At 38.9% G+C, this 22,167-nt stretch overlaps 1 protein-coding gene across 1 annotated transcript in view; it reads left to right on the plus strand.

The window, feature by feature from the left end:
- The window catches only part of LOC126484983 (zinc finger SWIM domain-containing protein 5-like), a 148,222-nt gene that overhangs the window by 106,671 nt on the left and 19,384 nt on the right, over window positions 1-22,167 (plus strand). Inside the window, exons 4-10 of the mRNA XM_050108588.1 lie at window positions 3,550-3,693; window positions 9,570-9,718; window positions 12,867-13,017; window positions 13,127-13,281; window positions 17,129-17,292; window positions 17,398-17,537; window positions 20,246-20,620. Coding sequence (XP_049964545.1) covers window positions 3,550-3,693; window positions 9,570-9,718; window positions 12,867-13,017; window positions 13,127-13,281; window positions 17,129-17,292; window positions 17,398-17,537; window positions 20,246-20,620 — 1,278 coding nt within the window. The remainder of the gene's footprint in view (window positions 1-3,549; window positions 3,694-9,569; window positions 9,719-12,866; window positions 13,018-13,126; window positions 13,282-17,128; window positions 17,293-17,397; window positions 17,538-20,245; window positions 20,621-22,167) is intronic.

Below are 22,167 nucleotides of genomic sequence, written 5' to 3' on the forward strand. Positions count from 1 at the left end.
CTTGAATTTTGTGTGTATGTTTGTGTGTCTATCGACATGCCAGCGCTTTCGTTTGGTAAGTCACATCATCTTTGTTTATATATATTCTTCAAAGTGCTTCGAACAGATGCGTGTGTGCGCAGTAGGCTTGAAATCTTTTCGTTTCACTGCCTGTATCCACATCTGCCTGCGCCCTTCATCCTTTGGAAACCTATACGAAAGAGAAAAAGCAGCTTTGTAGCTTACCATTTCATTTCAAGAAATATATACGATTGCAATGTGCGCCTGGAAACACACACAGCACTTCAAACCGCCAATTTACGTAACTGTGGCGTTCTGGGTAAGGATATGATACACACAACAGCTTATCAGTATTCAAGAAATGCCGCTAAATTAAACTAATAATACTTACACGTGAAATTTAATGTTACTTCCCTTCACAAAACGCTCGGTACAACCATAAGCACAACAGGATACCACCATTGTTTTGCCAATAGTCACGTGGTATAGCAGTAGAGATGTTAGTGCCACGAAATATACGTCATGACCAGTCTACCAACATCTATGGTCGAAGCATGTACCACAATTGCACTGTGTGCATATGCGGAAGAGAAGCGGGGAAAAAAAAGGAAACATACCTGGATGAAGCCGTGGGTTTTACGACACTATAAAAGCATTAAACAAAACTTGTTACGTGAGATTATAGTGGAGGACGTGAAGTCGTACATCAATTACTTAAGAATGGATGAGCATACATATCTGTATGTGCTCAATGAAGTGTATCCTCATGTCACAAAGCGCAATATTCACTTAAGAACTGCTACATCTGCAGAAGACAGGCTCGCTGTAACACTCCGATTCCTTGCTACAGGAGAGGGTTGGGTTAGGTTAGGTCAGGTCAGGTATCCAATCTTCGTAATCTATTTTTGTATTCAGCGTGCCTCAAGTTGTAAAGCGCCTCGTCAGCTTCATACATCTCTATTAATTTTGTAGTTGTCGGCACACACCAATTGTATTTACCTGCAATGTTTATAAAAAACACTACAGACGACAGAATGTAGCGATGCTAGCGCTCCATGTGGTAGCATGTCACATTGCAGTGAACAGAAGCCAAGCGACTTCTTTGATCAAATCTACAGCGAGGCCCTAGATTTGATCAAATATTGGACGACATTTGACAAAGTTCCCTATTACACCATCAAATTTCTTTGACAAAGATATTGGACAAAGATATTTGACAAAGAAATTTGATATTGTAATACCGGCCTTAGGGCAACACCTCACACTCTTTCTTTTTTCTTTCGCTGTTTTTCTGTATGTCGCTCCACTACTTCGTTTTCGACCATCCATTATTGTAAAACTTATTACCAAATTTAAATTCACAAATATTAACAAAACAATGTAGATCAATAAAACAGCAAGCAGTTAACAAACAATGGACTGTCATATGATAGCAGGGGATGGGCTGCGAGCGCATGATGTACGAAACCATATCCATATCAGCTTGGAGGAACGTTAGTTTTATTGAATGATATCGCTTCTTAATTGCATCTGTTTTACATGTACATGACAATTATTTTTATTAAAATTTAGCATAACATATCTTTTATATTTAACCAAAAAATAAAATTTCGCCCAAAATTTGTCACTCCCTGAAAGCCGCCCTCCTCCCACCCCCCCGCCGCCGCTCCGCTTCGGAGAGTATAGAGAGAGAGAGAGAGAGAGAGAGAGAGAGAGAGAGAGAGAGATCCTGCGCTACTTTGGGTATCTCATCAAGCTACGGTACTCAAAGTAATACATTTGATTATAAGGAGTGATTTCCTATGATTGGTACAGGAGTAATTCCTTAGTGACCTTGACACTTGTACGCAGCTTGAATCGTTGGTTGCTTGTTGTGACGTGGAGTGCCTCAATTAGAACCACAGCGTGGAGTTCGGCGAGGCAACTGCAGCGTGGGAGCGGGCGAGCGAGCAACCGTTTATTCTATCGATCCTGTCCGCTAAAAACTGCTTAAAGGGGAGCTGTCGTCAGGGAGCGGCCGCCTTTAAAGCGGCAGCAATTAATAACCTCCCGTCTAACAGGTTACGGCGCTTCTTCGCGCTCAACAAGTGGGGTGACGTATTCCGACCTCGCAGGCTGACCACGGCACGGTTGATTGTATGGCCACCATGATAAACCCTACCACCAAGAGAATCCCCACATTACCCCAGACCCAGATATCTCAATGAAATGACAATGACCTCATTGCAGACACGGTATGGATTGGCGCGCGTGTCGCCGTCCTATTTTTAAGAATACGTACTTTTTGGAATGGTATGTGCTTAATTCCGTATTGTGAAAACTGCAATTAACTGACATTAAATGAAAAAAAAAAGAACAGTACTACAGTGTAATTACGTTACAAAGATTGGTTTACTATTTCCACATTTATTGCAATAACAGCAAGTAATTAGCTCCAGATAGTGCCTAGTATATTTTTTATTTATTTATTTTTACCTAACAGCTTCAAAAGCTAAAATATGGATCAGCCATCCGAGTTAGCAAAGGGCAACTCTCATTAATTTCATGGAAGGAAGGATACACGTTTGTCTGTACATGTACATCACATTCACAGATTTCCACCCCATTTGGACAATTCCATCATGGAGCTTTTTTTCGCTTGTAGTGTATATAAAATACACTACACAAATATTCAATTTTAAACCAAAGGAGTAGTTTAACCACGCATTGAAAATGACATTTGAAATATATGGTGGTAAATAGTTGCATATGTGGCTCTGTGGCTCATACAACTGGTGTGTAAGCCAATTCAAAGATCAGAGGAAGGCAATGGCATACCACCTCTAATAGGACCATGCCTAGTGAAGCACCGTGTTGTTCACTAGGTTGATTGTGGGTGTACTTTTTTTTATCTTAAATAGTTTTACAGCACTACTGTGACTAACCAGTGCTTCTTTCAAGTTCAGTTGTTCTACACTGAACTAGGCCTAACTGTTTTGTTTCATACATCTGCTAACTGTTGAATGTAACTGTTGAATGCTAGCCTGATAAATGTTTTGAATGGTTGCTTACAAATGTCTTTCCTTCTTACATTAGCTAATATTTTGACACTACCTGTATTTCTTCCAGTTTGCTTTATTTCCATCATATGAGTGTTGTCAAGTATAAACACCAGAACTCATTAACCCATTAAAATAAGAAAAATACACTGTTTACAGAACATATTTGGTAACTAGAGGCTTAATGTTCTGAGAAATGAAATACAGCACTTGTCTGTGAGTCATGGTGGCAATGTATTCTTTTCACACTGAGAAATGATATACAATGAACCCTAAGAAATTTTGCTCCTTGAACTACATTCAGTTCTGTTGGGTGTGCTTATATGTTGCTCTTCTGTTGCTCCTGAACAGTAATGCTTTAGTTTCCTCAGAACTGAACATTGGGTGTTCAACCACTGAATGGCATTTCAAGTATCACAACTGCTGGTTTAAGTGTTAAAATTTGATGATTATTTCATCTGTTATTATAATTAGTTTATTATTACTAACAGTTTTTTTAATTTTTTTTCAGAAACACTTTTGCAGATGGATCGTCAGCAGTTGCAGAAATTCATTCAGTATCTCATATCAGAACACCACACCGAAGTACTACCCACAGCTCAAAAATTGGCTGACGAGATTTTGCAACAAAGATCTGAAATTAATCAGATTCCAGGTGAGAATTACATAAATTTGGAACTTGAAATGTACACTTTAGTCTTTAACATTTACTACATAGTATAAATTTTAAATACTGTACATTACTGAAACACAGTAGGCTGTGCTGCATGTGTGTAGTGGGTGCTACTCATGAGAGATATTTGGAAATCAATCTTAATTTGGTTGTGAATAAAATAACATTATCAACAAAAAGTAGAAAATTCGAAGAAAATCTTTTCCTTTACTGTTTTACGTAATCACATTACACATTTTAGCATTCATCATGTTTTTTAATTAGGTGACAAATTAGATCTCATAAATTTCTGTTACCTGAAATCACAGACAGCCCAAGGCAGCAACTTGAATTTTTTTCTTGGACTCTGTGTTGGGAGTCAAGACATTCATGTGCGCAAAGAGACAGGAAGCACATTGAGCCAAGATGGAGCAATAGGATGCTTGTTCAAAAGTCCCACTTGAGCTGACTCAACCATTCCTCCTGTTAGTTATATCAATGAATACTTGAGATGATTATGGAGAATACACTTGCATTTCCCAGAAATTATGGTAAAGTTTTTTGTCTGACTTTATTTTTATGTATTTCACATTGTGCAGATTTATGCGTATTCATTCCTCTTATTGGAAAAAATTATGAAAAAACTGAATTTATTGGCACACACATGGAATGATTGCCACTGGAAACATCAAAACTGGTGCTAACTCATAACAGTGTTCGCCAAGTGGCGTCACCTCAAAAGGCTTGCACCAGGCGACTGGTCTACCCAATGGGAGGCCCTAGCCACACAACATGTCACTTCTATTTGCTGTTTCTGTATAATTTGGAAATTACCTGAAGATTTTGAGTTGTTTCTGCTACTATTGTCCAAGGACAAAATGACGATGAAGACATACAGTATATCTTACATGAAGAATTATGAGAAAGGTCACTGGTTTACTTTTACAATTATGTTGCTAGATGACACTATTTGTCATGCAGTATTCTCTTGTATGCCTTTTCTAAACACTGTTTCATGTACATTAAGCAGTATGAGAATGCATGGGCCTCTGTCTGGCTGGACTTCATATTCTGCAACATTTTATGATCCTTTCAGTCTTCTCTTTCCATAATTTTATTGTTCAGTGTTGGTTTTATTTAGTTTCTGGAATTGAGGATGGCTGTAGATCAAGGCCAAAACAGATTATTGCGCAAATAAATCAGTGATTTCATTCAGTAAATAAAAAAAAAAAACAACTAAGAAGCATAGGTTTTTAATCACCACATGCTAAAAGATTACAATTATGTCATATTTTACAAATTTATAGGAAAACTGAGCAAATTGAGTGCTGCATTTGTTGAATGCTAGCTAAAAGAAGATTCTTTTCATTATAACTGAACTGATTACAAGTGCTGATTTGGTATTGTGGATGGAATGTTAATCCACCGCTTTGTGCCAGAAATTAAACAGCTATCAAGAAATGGGAGGAAGCTGGTGGCTTGTACCTTAAAGGTAATGTTGAATTCCTCTACCAGCAAGCTACAGCCATTGTTTCGCAGGTTACAAAATGGATTCTTCCTATAGTTGCCTTGCAAAGAGTAAAACAGTAATTGCAAGTATTGCAGAAGTCTCTTGGACTAAATGGAAGAAAGTAGTATGAGAGAAAATATCTGTACTGTGAAAGAAATCAGTCTTCAGGACCATGTGCCTGCCTACAAAATTGCTTCAATATGGGAAAACTGTGGGATCTGAAGTGCAAATTCTAGGAACATCTCTGATTACCATATTTGGAATCCACAGTCACTAATGTGGTATGGCATCAGCCCCTTGGGCATCACTTCAGTGAAGAGGAAAATGTTGTTTCACAGAGGTGTGTAAAGAGAATAATACGTGGCATGCACTTTAGACCCTCTTGCTGATATCTCATTAAACAGCAACGCCACAGTCCCTTTTCTGTCTTTCTATGTTTGTTGTCCATAATCAATCACAAATTAAAAACAACAGCAATTTTGATAAATACAATAATGAAAGAACAAATGCCCCATCTTCAAACCCCACTTGAAATCATATAATACTTGACGGATACTGGTGTGTGTGTGTGTGTGTGTGTGTGTGTGTGTGTGAGAGAGAGAGAGAGAGAGAGAGAGAGAGAGAGAGAGAGAGAGAGAGAGAGAGAGAGATGAAACACACAGACAACTAATTAACTAATTGTATGAATATAATAGAGGGAAACATTCCACGTGGGAAAAATATATCTAAAAACAAAGATGATGTGACTTACCAAACGAAAGCGCTGGCAGGTCGATAGACACACAAACATGTTTGTGTTTGTTTGTGTGTCTATCGACCTGCCAGCGCTTTCGTTTCGTAAGTCACATCATCTTTGTTTTTATCAATATAATAGAGGGAAACATTCCACGTGGGAAAAAATATATATAAAAACAAAGATGAGGTGACTTACTGAACGAAAGTGCTGGCAGGTCGATAGACACACAAACAAACACAAACATACACACAAAATTCTAGCTTTCGCAACCAGCGGTTGCCTCATCAGGAAAGAGGGAAGGAGAGGGAAAGACGAAAGGATGTGGGTTTTAAGGGAGAGGGTAAGGAGTCATTCCAGTCCCGGGAGCGGAAAGACTTACCTTGGGGGGAAAAAAAGGACAGGTATACACTCGCGCACACACACACATATCCATCCACACATACAGACACAAGCAGACATATTTGTCTGCTTGTGTCTGTACGTGTGGATGTATATGTGTGTGTGTGTGCGCGAGTGTATACCTGTCCTTTTTTCCCCCCAAGGTAAGTCTTTCCACTCCCGGGATTGGAATGACTCCTTACCCTCTCCCTTAAAACCCACATCCTTTCGTCTTTCCCTCTCCTTCCCTCTTTCCTGATGAGGCAACCGTTGGTTGCGAAAGCTAGAATTTTGTGTATATGTTTGTGTTTGGTTGTGTGTCTATCGACCTGCCAGCACTTTCGTTCGGTAAGTCACCTCATCTTTGTTTTTATATACATCTTTGTTTTTAGATATATAACTAATTGTATGTATTCTCAAATCTTAACAAGGAAGGAAGGTATTTGTGGTTTAACATTCTGTTGACAACAAGGTCATTATAGACAGAATATAAGCTTGAATTAGAGAAGGATGGTGAAGGAAACTGACCATGCCCATTTTAAAGGAACAGTTCCTGCGTTTACCTTAAATTATTCAGGGAAATCATGGGAAACCTAAATCTGGATGTCTGGATGATGATTTGTGTCCATCCTAATGCAAGTCCAGTATGCTAACAACTGTGCCACCATACTCAGTACACTTAAAGAAATTTATAGTTCATAATTGTTTTGTGGATGCAGTGAACAGGTCACAATAACCATGGAATGATACTTATATGTCTTGCAGGAGATTCAGAAGGATGTAGGTTGCAGTAGGTACTGGGAGATGAAGAAGCTTGCACAGGATAGAGCAGCATGGAGAGCTGCATCAAACCAGTCTCAGGACTGAAGACCACAACAACAACAACAACAATGTCTTGCAGGATCAGACTTCAGACACAGATTATGCTCACTCTAAAACATTGAATTGATCTAAAAATGATACTACTTTGAAAAAGTAATTCGTTCATCTTTCCCTAGCAATATATTAGGTATGCCAATGTTCCTCTGTGTGTGAATTATCCTCTATCTAATATCCAACAGGAAAAATTAGTTCTTTCTGTGAATGACACTAGTATTGTAATCAATCCAAGCATACAAACAGCAACTGAAGATATGATAAATGATGTTCTTAACAACATCGTTCATTGGTCTTGTGTGAATGATCTCGCTCCCAATTTGAAAAAGACACAACATATTTAATTCTGACAAACTGCCTATTGGCTTCTGTCTCGGGTTCTTCGGCCGACATTCATCTAATGATTTTTCTGACGTTTTGCCAGCACGAGTGGCTGGCATTGTCAAAGCTTGACCCTCCATTGCCAGTGGTGAACAATGGAGGGTGAAGCTTTGACAATGCCAGCCACTCGTGCTGGCGAAACGTCGGAAAAATCATTAGATGAACGTCGGCCGAAGAACCCGAGACAGAAGCCAATAGGCAGTTTGTCAACAAGTGGCCACGAAAGCCTTAACAATTTTATATTTAATTCTGCACATTTCAAGGCACTAGCCCAGTGATAAGTGTAACATACGGTGAAAAAATAGTAAATAGGGTGGAAACTTTAAAATTTGTAAGTGTCCATATTGATAAGAATTTAAACTTGAAAAAACACATTTTAGAACTCCTGAAACATGTTACTTCAGCCACATTTTAGCTTAGAATCATTGCAAATCTTGGGCAGAGGCAAATCAGTATGTGGACATATTTTGCATATTTTTATTCAATAATGCCATATGGAATTATGTTCTTGGTAAGTCATCTTTAAGAAAGAGTCTTCATTGCTCAAAAACGTGCTATAAGAATAATTCATGGTATTCACCCATGTTCATCTTGTACATATCTAGTAGTATTAGTAGTAGCAGCAGCAGCAACAGCAGTAGTTGCTGCGTTGTTTTTTTTTCATCTGTAGATGTTTATACAAGGATGCTGGACATGTCAGGATATTACAATTTAAGAACAAAAATAAAGTAATTCACATGTACAGACTTACACATCTAATATGACAAGGATGGGACAGGTAGTAGGCCATGACCTTATAGTAGGAACCATCATGGCATTTGCCTGAAGAAATTTAGGGAAGTCACACAAAACCTAAATCAGCCTGGTTGGATCCCCGACTCTCCTGAATACAAGATTGCTCTGTTTAAAATAGTGCAACCTCATTTGTTTTACTCCTATGATAAATACTGTTTTGCAAATAAGTTGTTTAATAATGAAAAAGGCTAATGCTACATTGTTCATTCATTTCCCACTCTCAGTCACTGCACACCCTAAATGTGCTGTAAACATATTGTTTCATAACAGTACACACACTATCAGCCATTGTCAGGAATGCCTATATTAATGTATTTTGTTTCTGATAACTGTTTTACTGAAAGTTTAGACTTATTTGATAAATGTTATATCTCTACTGTTTGTATGCTATCCCATGTCTGCTAACTATGGTTGTCACCAGTCATTAACTACTCCTCTTATTCCTAATGGTTCTGGCTTGCATTTAGTAGAATCTTAGGGTCAACAGTACAAAAAGCTTTAGAAAGATCTAAAAAATATCTGTTTAAGGAGTTGGACATTCTGACTACTGCTTTACAGTATATTTATTCCTTGATGAATATAGATATAAATAGTGCACTGCAGTTGAAAAGGAACAAAGATGAACACAATTACAATACCAGAAGAAACAATGACATTCGTCACTCCACCTTAAGGTTGTCTTCAGCACACAGATGGGTGCACAATACTGCAACTAAAATTTTTGAACATTTGCCCAGTGATATAAAATGTCTGACAGCAATGGAAAATTTTGAATCAAACTAAAAAATGTTGTCCTTTGACAACACCTTCTATTCTGCAGAAGAATTTCTAGTATTGTAATGTGTAAAAGGTGGTGGGTAGAAATTTCTACCTGACATCTGTATATTTAATAGGGTGAGGAGGTGGAGGGGGAGGGGGGGGGGGGAGGGAAGCATAAATGCTCTGCATGTAACCATATTTACAATTTGATTTGTGATGTGAATGTAAAATGACTCATTTCACGTCATTGCAATTTATCATGCAAGTGAGCTATGTAACATGAAACTAGCAACACACAGAGCAAAATGGACATATTAAAATTGTATTAATTTTCACGGAACACAACTTTTCTTGCTCATTGAATTACTGTCAGTATAGTGTGCATTTGTAATGAAAGGAGCAGATCACCGTATCAGAGTGTTCATCAACTGCTTTGTTTGGTAGGTGCACCCGACCCAACAGCTGGAGCAAGTGCAGATGATGATCATAGCTGGCACTTGGATGAGGAGCAAGTTTGTGAGCAGGTGAAGTCCTACCTGTCACAAGGCAGCTACTACAATGCTAATAAGCAACTAAACTCGCTATTTGCAAAGGTAAATTATTGTACCCAGATTTAAATATGAATTGGTGTATAGTTTTGTAAATAGTTTCTGAATGATTAGCTGGCATCTAGTTTTAAGGAACCATTATTGTCTTCTAAGTGTCCTCCCTGGTGAACAATATGCAGTGTTAGTTACTGTAGTTAATATTACATAAGTTAATATTTAATTGTCCCAGTATACATACTGTAGGGCGTTAAACACATAACAGCAGCTGCGAGGTTCATCAATATTAACATCAAAATACAGTTACACTGAGTGATAAATAAAAATTTACTATGTGAATTGTTAGACTGGCCTGTAGTGAAACCTGAGGGAGTGTGATTAATGTTCAGTAGAAAGCAACAGATAAAAGTAGCAGGTGAGTAGCACTAGTTTTCTTCATCCATTCTGATAATTACACTCCTGGAAATGGAAAAAAGAACACATTGACACCGATGTGTCAGACCCACCATACTTGCTCCGGACACTGCGAGAGGGCTGTACAAGCAATGATCACACGCACGGCACAGCGGACACACCAGGAACCGCGGTGTTGGCCGTCGAATGGCGCTAGCTGCGCAGCATTTGTGCACCGCTGCCGTCAGTGTCAGCCAGTTTGCCGTGGCATACGGAGCTCCATCGCAGTCTTTAACACTGGTAGCATGCCGCGACAGCGTGGACGTGAACCGTATGTGCAGTTGACGAACTTTGAGCGAGGGCGTATAGTGGGCATGCGGGAGGCCGGGTGGACGTACCGCCGAATTGCTCAACACGTGGGGCGTGAGGTCTCCACAGTACATCGATGTTGTCGCCAGTGGTCGGCGGAAGGTGCACGTGCCCGTCGACCTGGGACCAGACCGTAGCGACGCACGGATGCACGCCGAGACCGTAGGATCCTACGCAGTGCCGTAGGGGACCGCACCGCCACTTCCCAGCAAATTAGGGACACTGTTGCTCCTGGGGTATCGGCGAGGACCATTCGCAACCGTCTCCATGAAGCTGGGCTACGGTCCCGCACACCGTTAGGCCGTCTTCCGCTCACGCCCCAACATCGTGCAGCCCGCCTCCAGTGGTGTCGCGACAGGCGTGAATGGAGGGACGAATGGAGACGTGTCGTCTTCAGCAATGAGAGTCGCTTCTGCCTTGGTGCCAATGATGGTCGTATGCGTGTTTGGCGCCGTGCAGGTGAGCGCCACAATCAGGACTGCATACGACCGAGGCACACAGGGCCAACACCCGGCATCATGGTGTGGGGAGCGATCTCCTACACTGGTCGTACACCACTGGTGATCGTCGAGGGGACACTGAATAGTGCACGGTACATCCAAACCGTCATCGAACCCATCGTTCTACCATTCCTAGACCGGCAAGGGAACTTGCTGTTCCAACAGGACAATGCACGTCCGCATGTATCCCGTGCCACCCAACGTGCTCTAGAAGGTGTAAGTCAACTACCCTGGCCAGCAAGATCTCCGGATCTGTCCCCCATTGAGCATGTTTGGGACTGGATGAAGCGTCGTCTCACGCGGTCTGCACGTCCAGCACAAACGCTGGTCCAACTGAGGCGCCAGGTGGAAATGGCATGGCAAGCCGTTCCACAGGACTACATCCAGCATCTCTACGGTCGTCTCGATGGGAGAATAGCAGCCTGCATTGCTGCGAAAGGTGGATATACACTGTACTAGTGCCGACATTGTGCATGCTCTGTTGCCTGTGTCTATGTGCCTGTGGTTCTGTCAGTGTGATCATGTGATGTATCTGACCCCAGGAATGTGTCAATAAAGTTTCCCCTTCCTGGGACAATGAATTCACGGTGTTCTTATTTCAATTTCCAGGAGTGTATTAGTGCGGATGTATTAACACTAACCATAACTTTTTGTTACTATACTTTAGAGACATTATGTGCAGTGGCTACTTCTGCTTGTTATTGTATAATTAGATAATTTCCACATTCTTGAAGGCTCTCCTGCAGGATGGACTTCAGAACATTATGTGTGTTTGGAAGAATGACTGTGACTTGTTTGACTATAACTTACCAAAAATAATGTGGAATCATGGGCTATCAGAAATTAATATTCTTTCTGTGTAAGCTAAGGAGAACATATACAGATTTAAGAAGATAGAATAGCATGTGAAAATAATGAGATCATTTGGAATTCATGCCAGTATTTTCAAAGAATTGTCTTAATTTTCACTTTGCATAAAATGTTTGCTTCACATATCATGGAAACTGAGCAACATACAATTGACAGTCTTCCAAACAACATAAAAAATACTGAGTAACTTAGATAACAATGGCAGTGTAGTCCAAAACACTTTTCACAAGTATGCTACTAAGGCAGTTCAGTTTTCACAGTAGTTATGTGTGTTTGCTTTTTCTATGAATAAAACTGTGTCATTCTTGTAAGTGAAGTATCGTTTCATTAAAGAAGTTAACTGTGTGCTCAATAATAATAATAATAATAATAATAATAATAATAATAATAATGATCTCCATCTTTATTTGCCCAATAATAACTTTACAGTTGTGAACATACTCATTTTTGTAAGCATTAACTTGTTAATAAAATCATACTACAAATATGATGAATATGTATAATACTAAAGTTCAGATGTCTTTAAATAAATATTTCACGCCAGTAATATTCTGGAACTGATAAATGTAAAAGATAATACAACACAAAATAGGGTCAGAAATTTTCAAGCGAATGTGAACATCTTCTAACTAATAAAAATTTTAATTTGCCCTCAAAAAGATTTACATGGAGTTACTATATATCTCCAGACAACCTGTTAAAGCGATGTCTTCCAGAAGCAAGTGGATTATGATTTGAGGCTCTTTTGTTGTTCAGTATCATGTGATAATGATCTAAGGTATATTCTGTATTATATTGATGAATGTCTGTAGTCATTACACTATCTCCTGTGTTCTCTTTTATGAGCAGAACTATCTTAAGAACGTACATGGGTTATGCATCTAGTAATTATACTTAATAAAATAATTCTTACATCACTGACACTTACTTATATTTACAGTTATTCTAACTGCCCTTTCTGGAGCCCTAATACCCTATGCATCTAGACTCCAGTTACCTCCCCCTCCCCAAACCTCATTCCTATTTTGCAGATGTAAGTGCCTGAATGATCTTGATTGTTCCAGGTGAGAGAGATGCTGAGAGCTAGAGATTCAAATGGAGCAAGAATGCTAACTCTCATCACAGAACAGTTCCTTTCTGATCCAAGACTGATGCTTTGGAAGACCCAGGGGACACCTATGACAGATAAATGCAGGCAGCTCTGGGATCAGCTAGGTAAGGAAGAGACGAAATATTGTGAGCAAATTTGTGTGCTTAAGGAAAATTTTTGAATACATTTTTCCTTGTATAATTGAAACTGAGCTGTCCTTTCTGTTGCCTACAGGTGCCCTATGGGTCTGCATTGTTCTGAATCCACACTGTAGTCTCCAGGAAAAGCAACACTGGAAAGCACTGTTAGAAAAGTGGACACTAATAGATGTTTGTCCACAAGAAGACCCAGATTTCAGACCTCAACAACCACCTCGCCAAGATGCTGCGGTATGTTGTTCCTTGAGAAAGTGGTGAAAAAGTAGTTTTATCTTTCATTTGCAACAATAAGTAGGACAAGTGTGCTTTAGCACTAAAATACATACCTAACATCATAACGGATTTTGAATGTTCCCAAAAATTTGTTTGGCATGGGAACACGAGTGTAAAAAGTAAACTGTTGGAGTGTGGAAATATGTTGTGTTTAAACTATAAAGACTGTGGATATTACAAAATATCTTTAAAACACTTGAGTAATGTAGTACTGGTGAATGCAGCATTTGTTCAAAGTTTCAAAAGGAATGAAGCCCTGAAGAAAAGGTAAGCAAAATGTGGGACAGATAATAAATGTCTGTGGGTACTGTAAGTACCTCTTCTTGTTCTATACGATTACTATGTTCCCTATGTATTACCCCTGCTTAAGATTAATTAATGTTTGCAACACTGGAGTATCAATGTGTGTTTCTTCAAAAAAATTATTTGTACTTCTTTCAGTTTCTTTTATCTTTCTTTCTCAACCAGAGATAGTGATAGTTCTTGTCGAATACTCATTATACCATCTGCAGTGTAACAAAACCTCATACTTAGTAATGGACATTCCAGGGTGGAACCACAATAATATAGAGGAGGCATTGAGTTGCAGACAGGCACAATGAAAATACTGCTAAACATTTAAGCTTTCAGACACAAAAGTCTTTCTTTGAAAATAGAAAATACACACACATTCACCACAAGCCTGACTCAGACCACAGATATAATGGTGATATGTGGATGAGTTGTGCTTGTGTGAATGTGTGTGTCTTTTTTTATTTCTGAACAACTCTTTTGTCCAAAAGCTTAAATGGTTGGCAGTCTTTTCATTGTGTCTGTCTGTGACTCACTGGCTCTTCTATATCATGAGCAACAATTTATCCTTTTCATAAAACTCATATTTTATGCAGTAATGGATAACTAAAGGACTAATCAATCCAACCGTCAGAGTGTATGGTACTGTCATTGAGTAGACATTGTTTTATTGGAGATGCCTTCATTCAGCCTGTATAATCAGTGTAGTTTGCCAGTTCTGGGAAGGTTTTTCCATTTTCTGTGTGCTCTGGTAAATGAAAATACCAAAAGATTTGCTGAAGGTGAAGGTTAAATTGAAAGAAAGTCTTAGAACCTATGGAAATTCACATTCCAGGTTTCTTGATCACTGTGCTGGGGCCATAAGAATTCAATATATACGTTATATATGCTAATAAATGAATTTGGAAGCATTAATTTTTGCTAGCCACAGATATTTGTTTTAATACATCTCTATACAGTGTAATTTCATTACCATATTTTACGGACTATAAGACACAACTTAACTTTTAAGCACTTTTTTAAAAAATAACATTTTTACCCTTTTTATTATTAGACCGTAAAGTGAGACAAAAATTCTTAGTTTATAAAACCGAATTGACCTTCAAAATCTCTGAAAATCATCTGAACTTTCTTCTTCTTCTTCTTCCCTCTTCATGGCCATTGTCCTCTTCATATATAAGATGGTCTTCACTGCCACCAAGAGATTTACTTATCCCCCACTTCTTGAAAGAGTTAACAGTAATGTCTTCTCTCACTCTAGAACACAACTGTTTTGGCCACTGACACATTTGTTTGACTGTAGGACATTTTAAAGAACACTTTGGTGTGAATTCATCTTGGGTTTCATCCATCATTCATTTGTTACATTACTCTCCTACACAATTTAAAAGATTTATTTGTCGAGACATCAAAAAGTTGCAATTGTGAAGTAAGACTTCCCAGAATAATAGCAAGCTCTGTACTTCCCTGTCTCAATGTCTCTTTCACAGAAGTTATCAAATGACCACTAAACTGATCCAGCACAAGAAGAGAACTCTTCTTCAATAAAGCACCTTTCCATTATCTCCCATACTCTGTTAATCCATAATTTCATACCAACTTCATCCACCCAGCTGTTGTCATGTACATGAACAACAACACCTGGTGGTGTTTCAGAAGGATTTGGCATTGTTTTGGGCTTGAAAATGATCATTGGATTAAGTTTAATATCATCAGCATGAAATAAAAGAACAACAGTGTAATGCAATTTTTCATGTTCACTCATTTTTATAGTTACAGTTTTTACAGTTACAGTTTTAGCACATTTCATGGCAACAGTTCTGTTACTCGGCATATCAAATGTCAGTGGAGCTTTGTCCATATTAACTATTTGGCTTAGTTCCACATTGGTTTTCTTTTCATGTTGAATAGTAAAGTGATGGAAAGATAATATTTTCTCTCCATATTCTTGTGGCTTTCTGTGAGATATTTTGGTTTTGGTTCACATACTAAGTCCATGATACTTCATAAAGCTGTAGTACCAACCAACTCCACCCTTAAAATCTGTTAATTTCCACTGTAATGCTAGTTTATGACCATGTACTGGAATCACTTTTGTATTAATTCTAACACAATTTTGACGGTGTATGTAAATCCATTTCAATACGCTATCTTCTACTTTTGGCCATTTTGCATTCAGTCCTCTATTTGCACATTTACCCTTCCTTATTTTTTTTCTGTTCTTCCTTACTAGACCACCAGTCACATTTTTCTGTTGGTGGAGGGTCGAAATGCTGCTCAGCTGCACTGGTTCCATGTCCTTGTGCATATTCTATTACTTTCAATTTATAGCCTGCATCATACGAATACCTTTTATTTTTTCCCATCACGAAACTAGTTACCAACAAAAATATTGTACTGTTACTGATAACATAAATGACTATCAGTTCAAGTTCACTGGCACCATAGACTGCTATTACTCATCATAGGCTAGACAGTGTTCCAGTTTTGTGATGATGGGGTAGGAGGGAGACGGTGTTAGCAAGCTTGTGAGTCCCCACAACTTATGTTCGTTGCATCAGTGCACTGCTGTTGCCAGTTGAATCCAATTTTGCCAGATAGAGAGAGGTTTCCCGTGGCACTGAGTATATGGCCATTTTTAAGACTGTCAGGAATTTTGAATCAAACAGTTCTGAGTATAATAGAGGGAAACATTCCACGTGGGAAAAATATATCTAAAAACAAAGATGATGTGACTTACCGAACGAAAGTGCTGGCAAGTCGATAGACACACAAACATACACACAAAATTCTAGCTTTCGCAACAAACGGTTGCTTCGTCAGGAAAGAGGGAAGGAGAGGGAAAGACGAAAGGATGTGGGTTTTAAGGGAGAGGGTAAGGAGTCATTCCAATCCCGGGAGCGGAAAGACTTACCTTGGGGGGAAAAAAGGACAGGTATACACTCGCACACACACACATATCCATCCACACATACAGACACAAGCAGACAAATGTCTGCTTGTGTCTGTATGTGTGGATGGATATGTGTGTGTGTGCGAGTGTATACCTGTCCTTTTTTTCCCCCCAAGGTAAGTCTTTCGGCTCCCGGGATTGGAATGACTCCTTACCCTCTCCCTTAAAACCCACATCCTTTCGTCTTTCCCTCTCCTTCCCTCTTTCCTGATGAGGCAACCGCTGGTTGCGAAAGCTAGAATTTTGTGTGTATGTTTGTGTTTGTTTGTGTGTCTATCGACCTGCCAGCACTTTCGTTCAGTAAGTCACCTCATCTTTGTTTTTAGATATAGTTCTGAGTATAAGATGCACCTGATTTTTGGAGGTAAATTTTTGAAGAAAAAAGTGCACTTTATAGTCCTTAAAATACAGTATATTTTAAATGCTACAATTCCTTCATTTTCATTACATGTCTGTGTATTTCTGTGCCATTTTTATGTGTGCATATGGTTTATGTAGCTGTAATTACAATTTTGTGTGATATTTTCCATGAGTTAAGTTTTCTCCTTTTACCAATTTTAGCAGATGCATGTGAGTGATTCCTCAGATAGTAGTTCTGATGATGAAGGGGGAGGTGATGGAGGCTACCAGGGTATAAATAATAATGGTCGTCCTCGAACCTCAGGCCACAGAAGTCATCATTCAAGAGCCACTACCTCAGCTGTACCTAGAACAGTGTTCCACAGGTACCACTTACTTTACCATTTGTTTCTGTTTTGTAATACATATCAAAACTATAGCAGTCACATAGACACTTCAGTTAAATACACTTGTATTTTAAACTTTTTTAGGGCAATGGATGCAGTTGGAATGTCCTGGGACAACTTGCATTTGAAACACATTCTCTCAAGTGATACATACTGTAGCCATGTTCCTGATAGTTCTCTGCTTTGTGGAAGTTTCAACTCACAAGGGCAACCATTGTGGCATGGTAAGTTTTTTTATTCAGTTATTTAATAGCCTTAGCTAGCTATGGAGTATTAATTTCTTTACTCTTTTGCCAGAATTTCTGGCTCACTCTTCTTCGGAGAATAGTGTTCTCTCTTCCTATTCTTGCTGGTTTCTCATTAGATAGATCTACCACTTATGGTATTTTTCTCTGAGATGGAGAGAAGTCTCATATATCTTTCTTACTGAGCCCATGCTTCACTAGATCTAGATTCTGATGTACTTCTTTCATCCATAGGACCCATGTCTTTTTGTTCTGCTGATAAGTGAATAAAATGAATATCTTATTTGCAGCTCTTTTTGTTTTTGTGCTTTTAGTGTTCTTGAAAAGAATATCTTTTTTATTGTATTTGAGATTTGTTCAAACTTTTCATTTACTTTCTTCTCTGACCTAAAGTGAAATGTAGCTCATTTGCTGTTACCATTTTTTGGGTCCAGTATTTTCTTTAAAATTTATTTTATATTATTTTTATTTATTTATTTATTTGTATTTATGAGACTTTCTTTATGGTAGTTGTCTCTGATGGATGTTAAGTTTAAGGATTTACCATGGTCCTGTGGTGCCAGATTTCATGTTTTGAAAGTTTTGACATCATACACTTTAACTATCTTCTCAGGTATGCATATTATTTCTTACTGTATACGGGCATGTACCTCTTTGTCCAGTTTTATAGTGTGCCAGGCTTTACTGACTGCAGTGTGTCTGTACACTGTAGGTCTTACTGAAGTATGTAGTAAGTAGAGATTAAGTAATACACTAGACTCCCGCTAATCCAGCCATTCCTGGTGCATATGGGTGCCAGATTAATAGATTGTAGAGTGTCTGAAATTTATTTTATTCATTTATTTTGTTTGTTATTTATTTTGAAAACATAGGGGATATCGTGTAGTGTACGTTATTAAACCAAAAGATACAATTTTAAAACGTAGAGGATATACTTTATTAAATCCAAAAGTACATTAATTTTCAAAGAAAACTTAGTCCTTGAATGTATACTGTACATAATTATACAGTCGTATCACTCATTAGGAAACATGTCCCTAATTTTTAACTGTCGCAATGATGATACGCGACGGTGGCATGCTTTAACACGCACCCACTTTACAAGCATTACATCAGTACAGCATGTATCTGATTGTTGCGTAATGTGCTCCAGGAAGATCTCAGCAGCTTCAGCACCACCAGTGTGAGAAATCTTCATGCTCTCTTGTCCTGTGTCCTCTTCTTCATCACTTTCATCATTACTTTCTTGCATACTTTCGATTATATCTTCATCTGTTAAAGTTTGGTCCGTATCACAGTTTTCCTCATTCAGCCACTTAGTAACATCTTCATCATCAATTTCTTCCCCTCCTGGAAGATCGTGGAACATGTCAGTGTACAAAGTTATTGATAAATACGAGTTGACGGGCTCATCACTGTCACTCACTACTGGATCCAACTCGGCATCAATGGATGGCCACAAGTTTATTCAACGCTTCATTATGGTAGCGCACTCTACTTTATCCCATGCTTCGGCTGCTTGGAAAACAACATCACGTATAGTCTCAATAGAGTAGTTTTCACTTTTGTTCAGCAAGGAGATGAGAAATGAATGTCGATAATGATGTTTAATTGATTTCAAAATTCCCTGGTCCATGGGCTGAATTAGGGCTGTCATATTGGGTGGGAGAAAGAGTGCTTGTATACCATCGGACTTTAGTGAAACATCTGAAGGATGACTGGGAGCATTGTCAATTATAAGGATAGCTTTAAATGGAAGCTTTTTCTTCTTTACCTCTTTTCTCACTGTTGGTACAAGCATTTCATGGAACCACTGAGAAAATATTTGTCTGTCCACCCACGCTTTTTTCTGAGTGCAATACCACACTGGTAGAGTATTTATGTCAAAGTGTTGAAAACAACGTAGATGTTGTGATTTTCCAATCACCATAAGCAGTATTTTATGACTCCCATTTGCATTATGACACGCTATTAATGTTACGTGCTGTTTTTGTTGCTTGTAAGCACAAGCTTCCTTCTCGTTCTTGGCAGCTTATGTTTTTGAAGGAAGCATCTTGTAAAAGAGTCCTGTTTCGTCAGCATTACACAAGGCATCAGCAGTTAAATCTTCTTCCTCTATTATCTTCCGTATTATCGTGCTTACATATTCATTAGCATCCTTATCATTAGCTGAGCAACTTTCCTCAATGACTGTCAGCTGCTGAATGCCATGTCATTTTTTATAGTTTGATAGCTAACCTTCACTCACTGCAAACAAGATACTATTGCCAAGTTGTTTGTTAAATCGGCTGCTTTTTCCTTTATAATCGGGCCGCTGACTGGAATTCCTTTACTGTTGTGTGAACCATCTGTAAACAGCTACATCCAGTTCTTCATAGTTACTCATCCAACATTGAACTCAGCAGCAATGGCTTTATGTGAAGAACCTTGATTTAACTTATCTAAAATTTCAAGTTTCTGCTTGAGGTTAGCGTGACACATTTCTTTTTAGTAGACATGATTCCGAACTGCAAAGAAAGCTGCAATTTCAAATAAAGTATATAAAGCATTGTTTAACTAAGCATTGTTGCGCATGATAACTCATTGTGCACATGTTTTTGGATGTGCGCCAGATTACTGAGAGGCCGGACTACTGAGGGCTGGATTAGCAAGAGTCTAGTGTATATAATGGCACTATTTTGTTTCAGAACCACTGCCGACATGTGCAGCTCGCGTGGATGCTCTGCGTTCACACGGCCACCAGGGAGCTGCCTTGAGGCTGGCCGTGGCAGTCGTCCGCACGATGAAGCAGCAGCAGCTAGCCGCACAGCGCCGTTGGCATGAGAGCCGCCACCGCATGCCCGTGCTGGGAACGCCATGCTCCTCCCGCTGCCCGGCAGCCATTCCTGTTCCCCCTACAATCCCTGTCCCTACACCAGGACCGGCTGCTGGAGTGTCTGGGACAGGCTGGGGGGAGGGATGGGTCGGTCACCCTCTAGACCCAGTCGGATGTCTGTTCGATACGTTGGCTGAAGCCTCACTGGTCCCAGATGATCAGACTCCTCGTACACCATCTTACTTTGGTAAGTGAATTGAAAAGTTTTTCTCTTCACATGACTTTAGTCTGAAATGAGCTTGATGTAAATGGAACTGTGGATGGGGGCTGGAGGTGGGGATCAGATAATCATCTGTCTTCTGGCTTTTTCCATCCAGTACATCTCAATTTTGTCTCCTATGCCACTTTCCTCATCTCAGAATGGTACTTTATTTGCACTACATGCAAGGGGTAGCCATAAAGTGTTAATTATGACCTTGAAAAAACAATGTCACATAATTAATTTTTTGTTTGTCTGCAGATACAGTTTGCAGTCGTAGTACACATTCAAATCTCTGTGCCACTGTACCTCAGCACACCACTAGAGGCGCCATAAAACAGTGGTGCAGCCCATTGATAAAATGAAGTATCATGTCTCAATTTCTTTTTGGCTACAGCCGAAATGTTGCACCTGTGTCAGGCTAATCCAGATTGGTAATTAAGTCATGTGTATTAGTCTGACATGGCTGTGACATTTTTGTTGCTACCAAAACAAACTGTCTCATGGTACTGCATTTTATCAACAGGCTGCACTGTAATATAACGTTTTAGTGTTTTATTCAGAGGGATGCATGTCTTGTATATATTTTTAGTCAAATCATATGCTCTTTCCATTTTGTATGCCCTTATATGTGTAGTTGGTCTTTCTGATTAATTCTGTTCTATGCTGTCTTCAAGATACTTAAATCCAGTAACCCTTTCTATTTTACCTATTTATGTTACTACAGTAGAACCTCACTAATCCGTCCCCAACAGTACTGGAGCATGGCCGGAATGCAGAAAAGGTCAGACTATCAGAGTAACACTTTGATTGTCCCAAAACATCACAATACAGTACAGCACAACTTTAATTTTCAACTGGAAATACTGTCTGAAATGTTGCTCCTTGTTAAAACAGTAATAAAATGTAAAGAAAACATTTACACACTAAAATTTCACAAAAGTGTTATGCACAGTAGTGCATGTACTGTAAAATATATATGTATCGTACAATAATATACTGTTGCTGTAGTTGAAAGTTCAATATCTATACATACGTTATTACATTACTGCATTGACATGAAACTGATTTGTGCTTAACTGTTTAAAACATGAGAAATAACCCAGAAGAAAATGTTCCGGTCTTAACCAAGATGAAAAAAGTCTTTAATGTCATTTTGCTTAGCATACGAGAGTTTTGATTTAGCCAGTATGTTCTACCATTTTATAATCTGCAAAATGTCTATTGGGGTAGACCTATACCTTTGTTCAGTATATTGAAGGGCTATATCAAGTGCATTCTTAGCATCTGTAAGTGATATTCGAGCCGTAGATTCATTGTCTTTGTTGTCGTCATGTTTCTTGTATTCATCAGTTGTTCGAATTACAGTGTCAATGAGATGCTTCTGTTGTGTAGTTGCACTGATCCACTCACTTATGTCACTGGGCTCATCGACTGCTTGTAAAGGCAGTACCACTTGTTTACATTTAGTTGGTGCCATTATTTAGTTTTACACACTTTAATGTGTAAGAAGAACATTGCCAATAATTTACACT

This window comes from Schistocerca serialis, chromosome 6 (assembly GCF_023864345.2).
Source record: "Schistocerca serialis cubense isolate TAMUIC-IGC-003099 chromosome 6, iqSchSeri2.2, whole genome shotgun sequence".
Classification (NCBI taxonomy): domain Eukaryota; kingdom Metazoa; phylum Arthropoda; class Insecta; order Orthoptera; family Acrididae; genus Schistocerca; species Schistocerca serialis.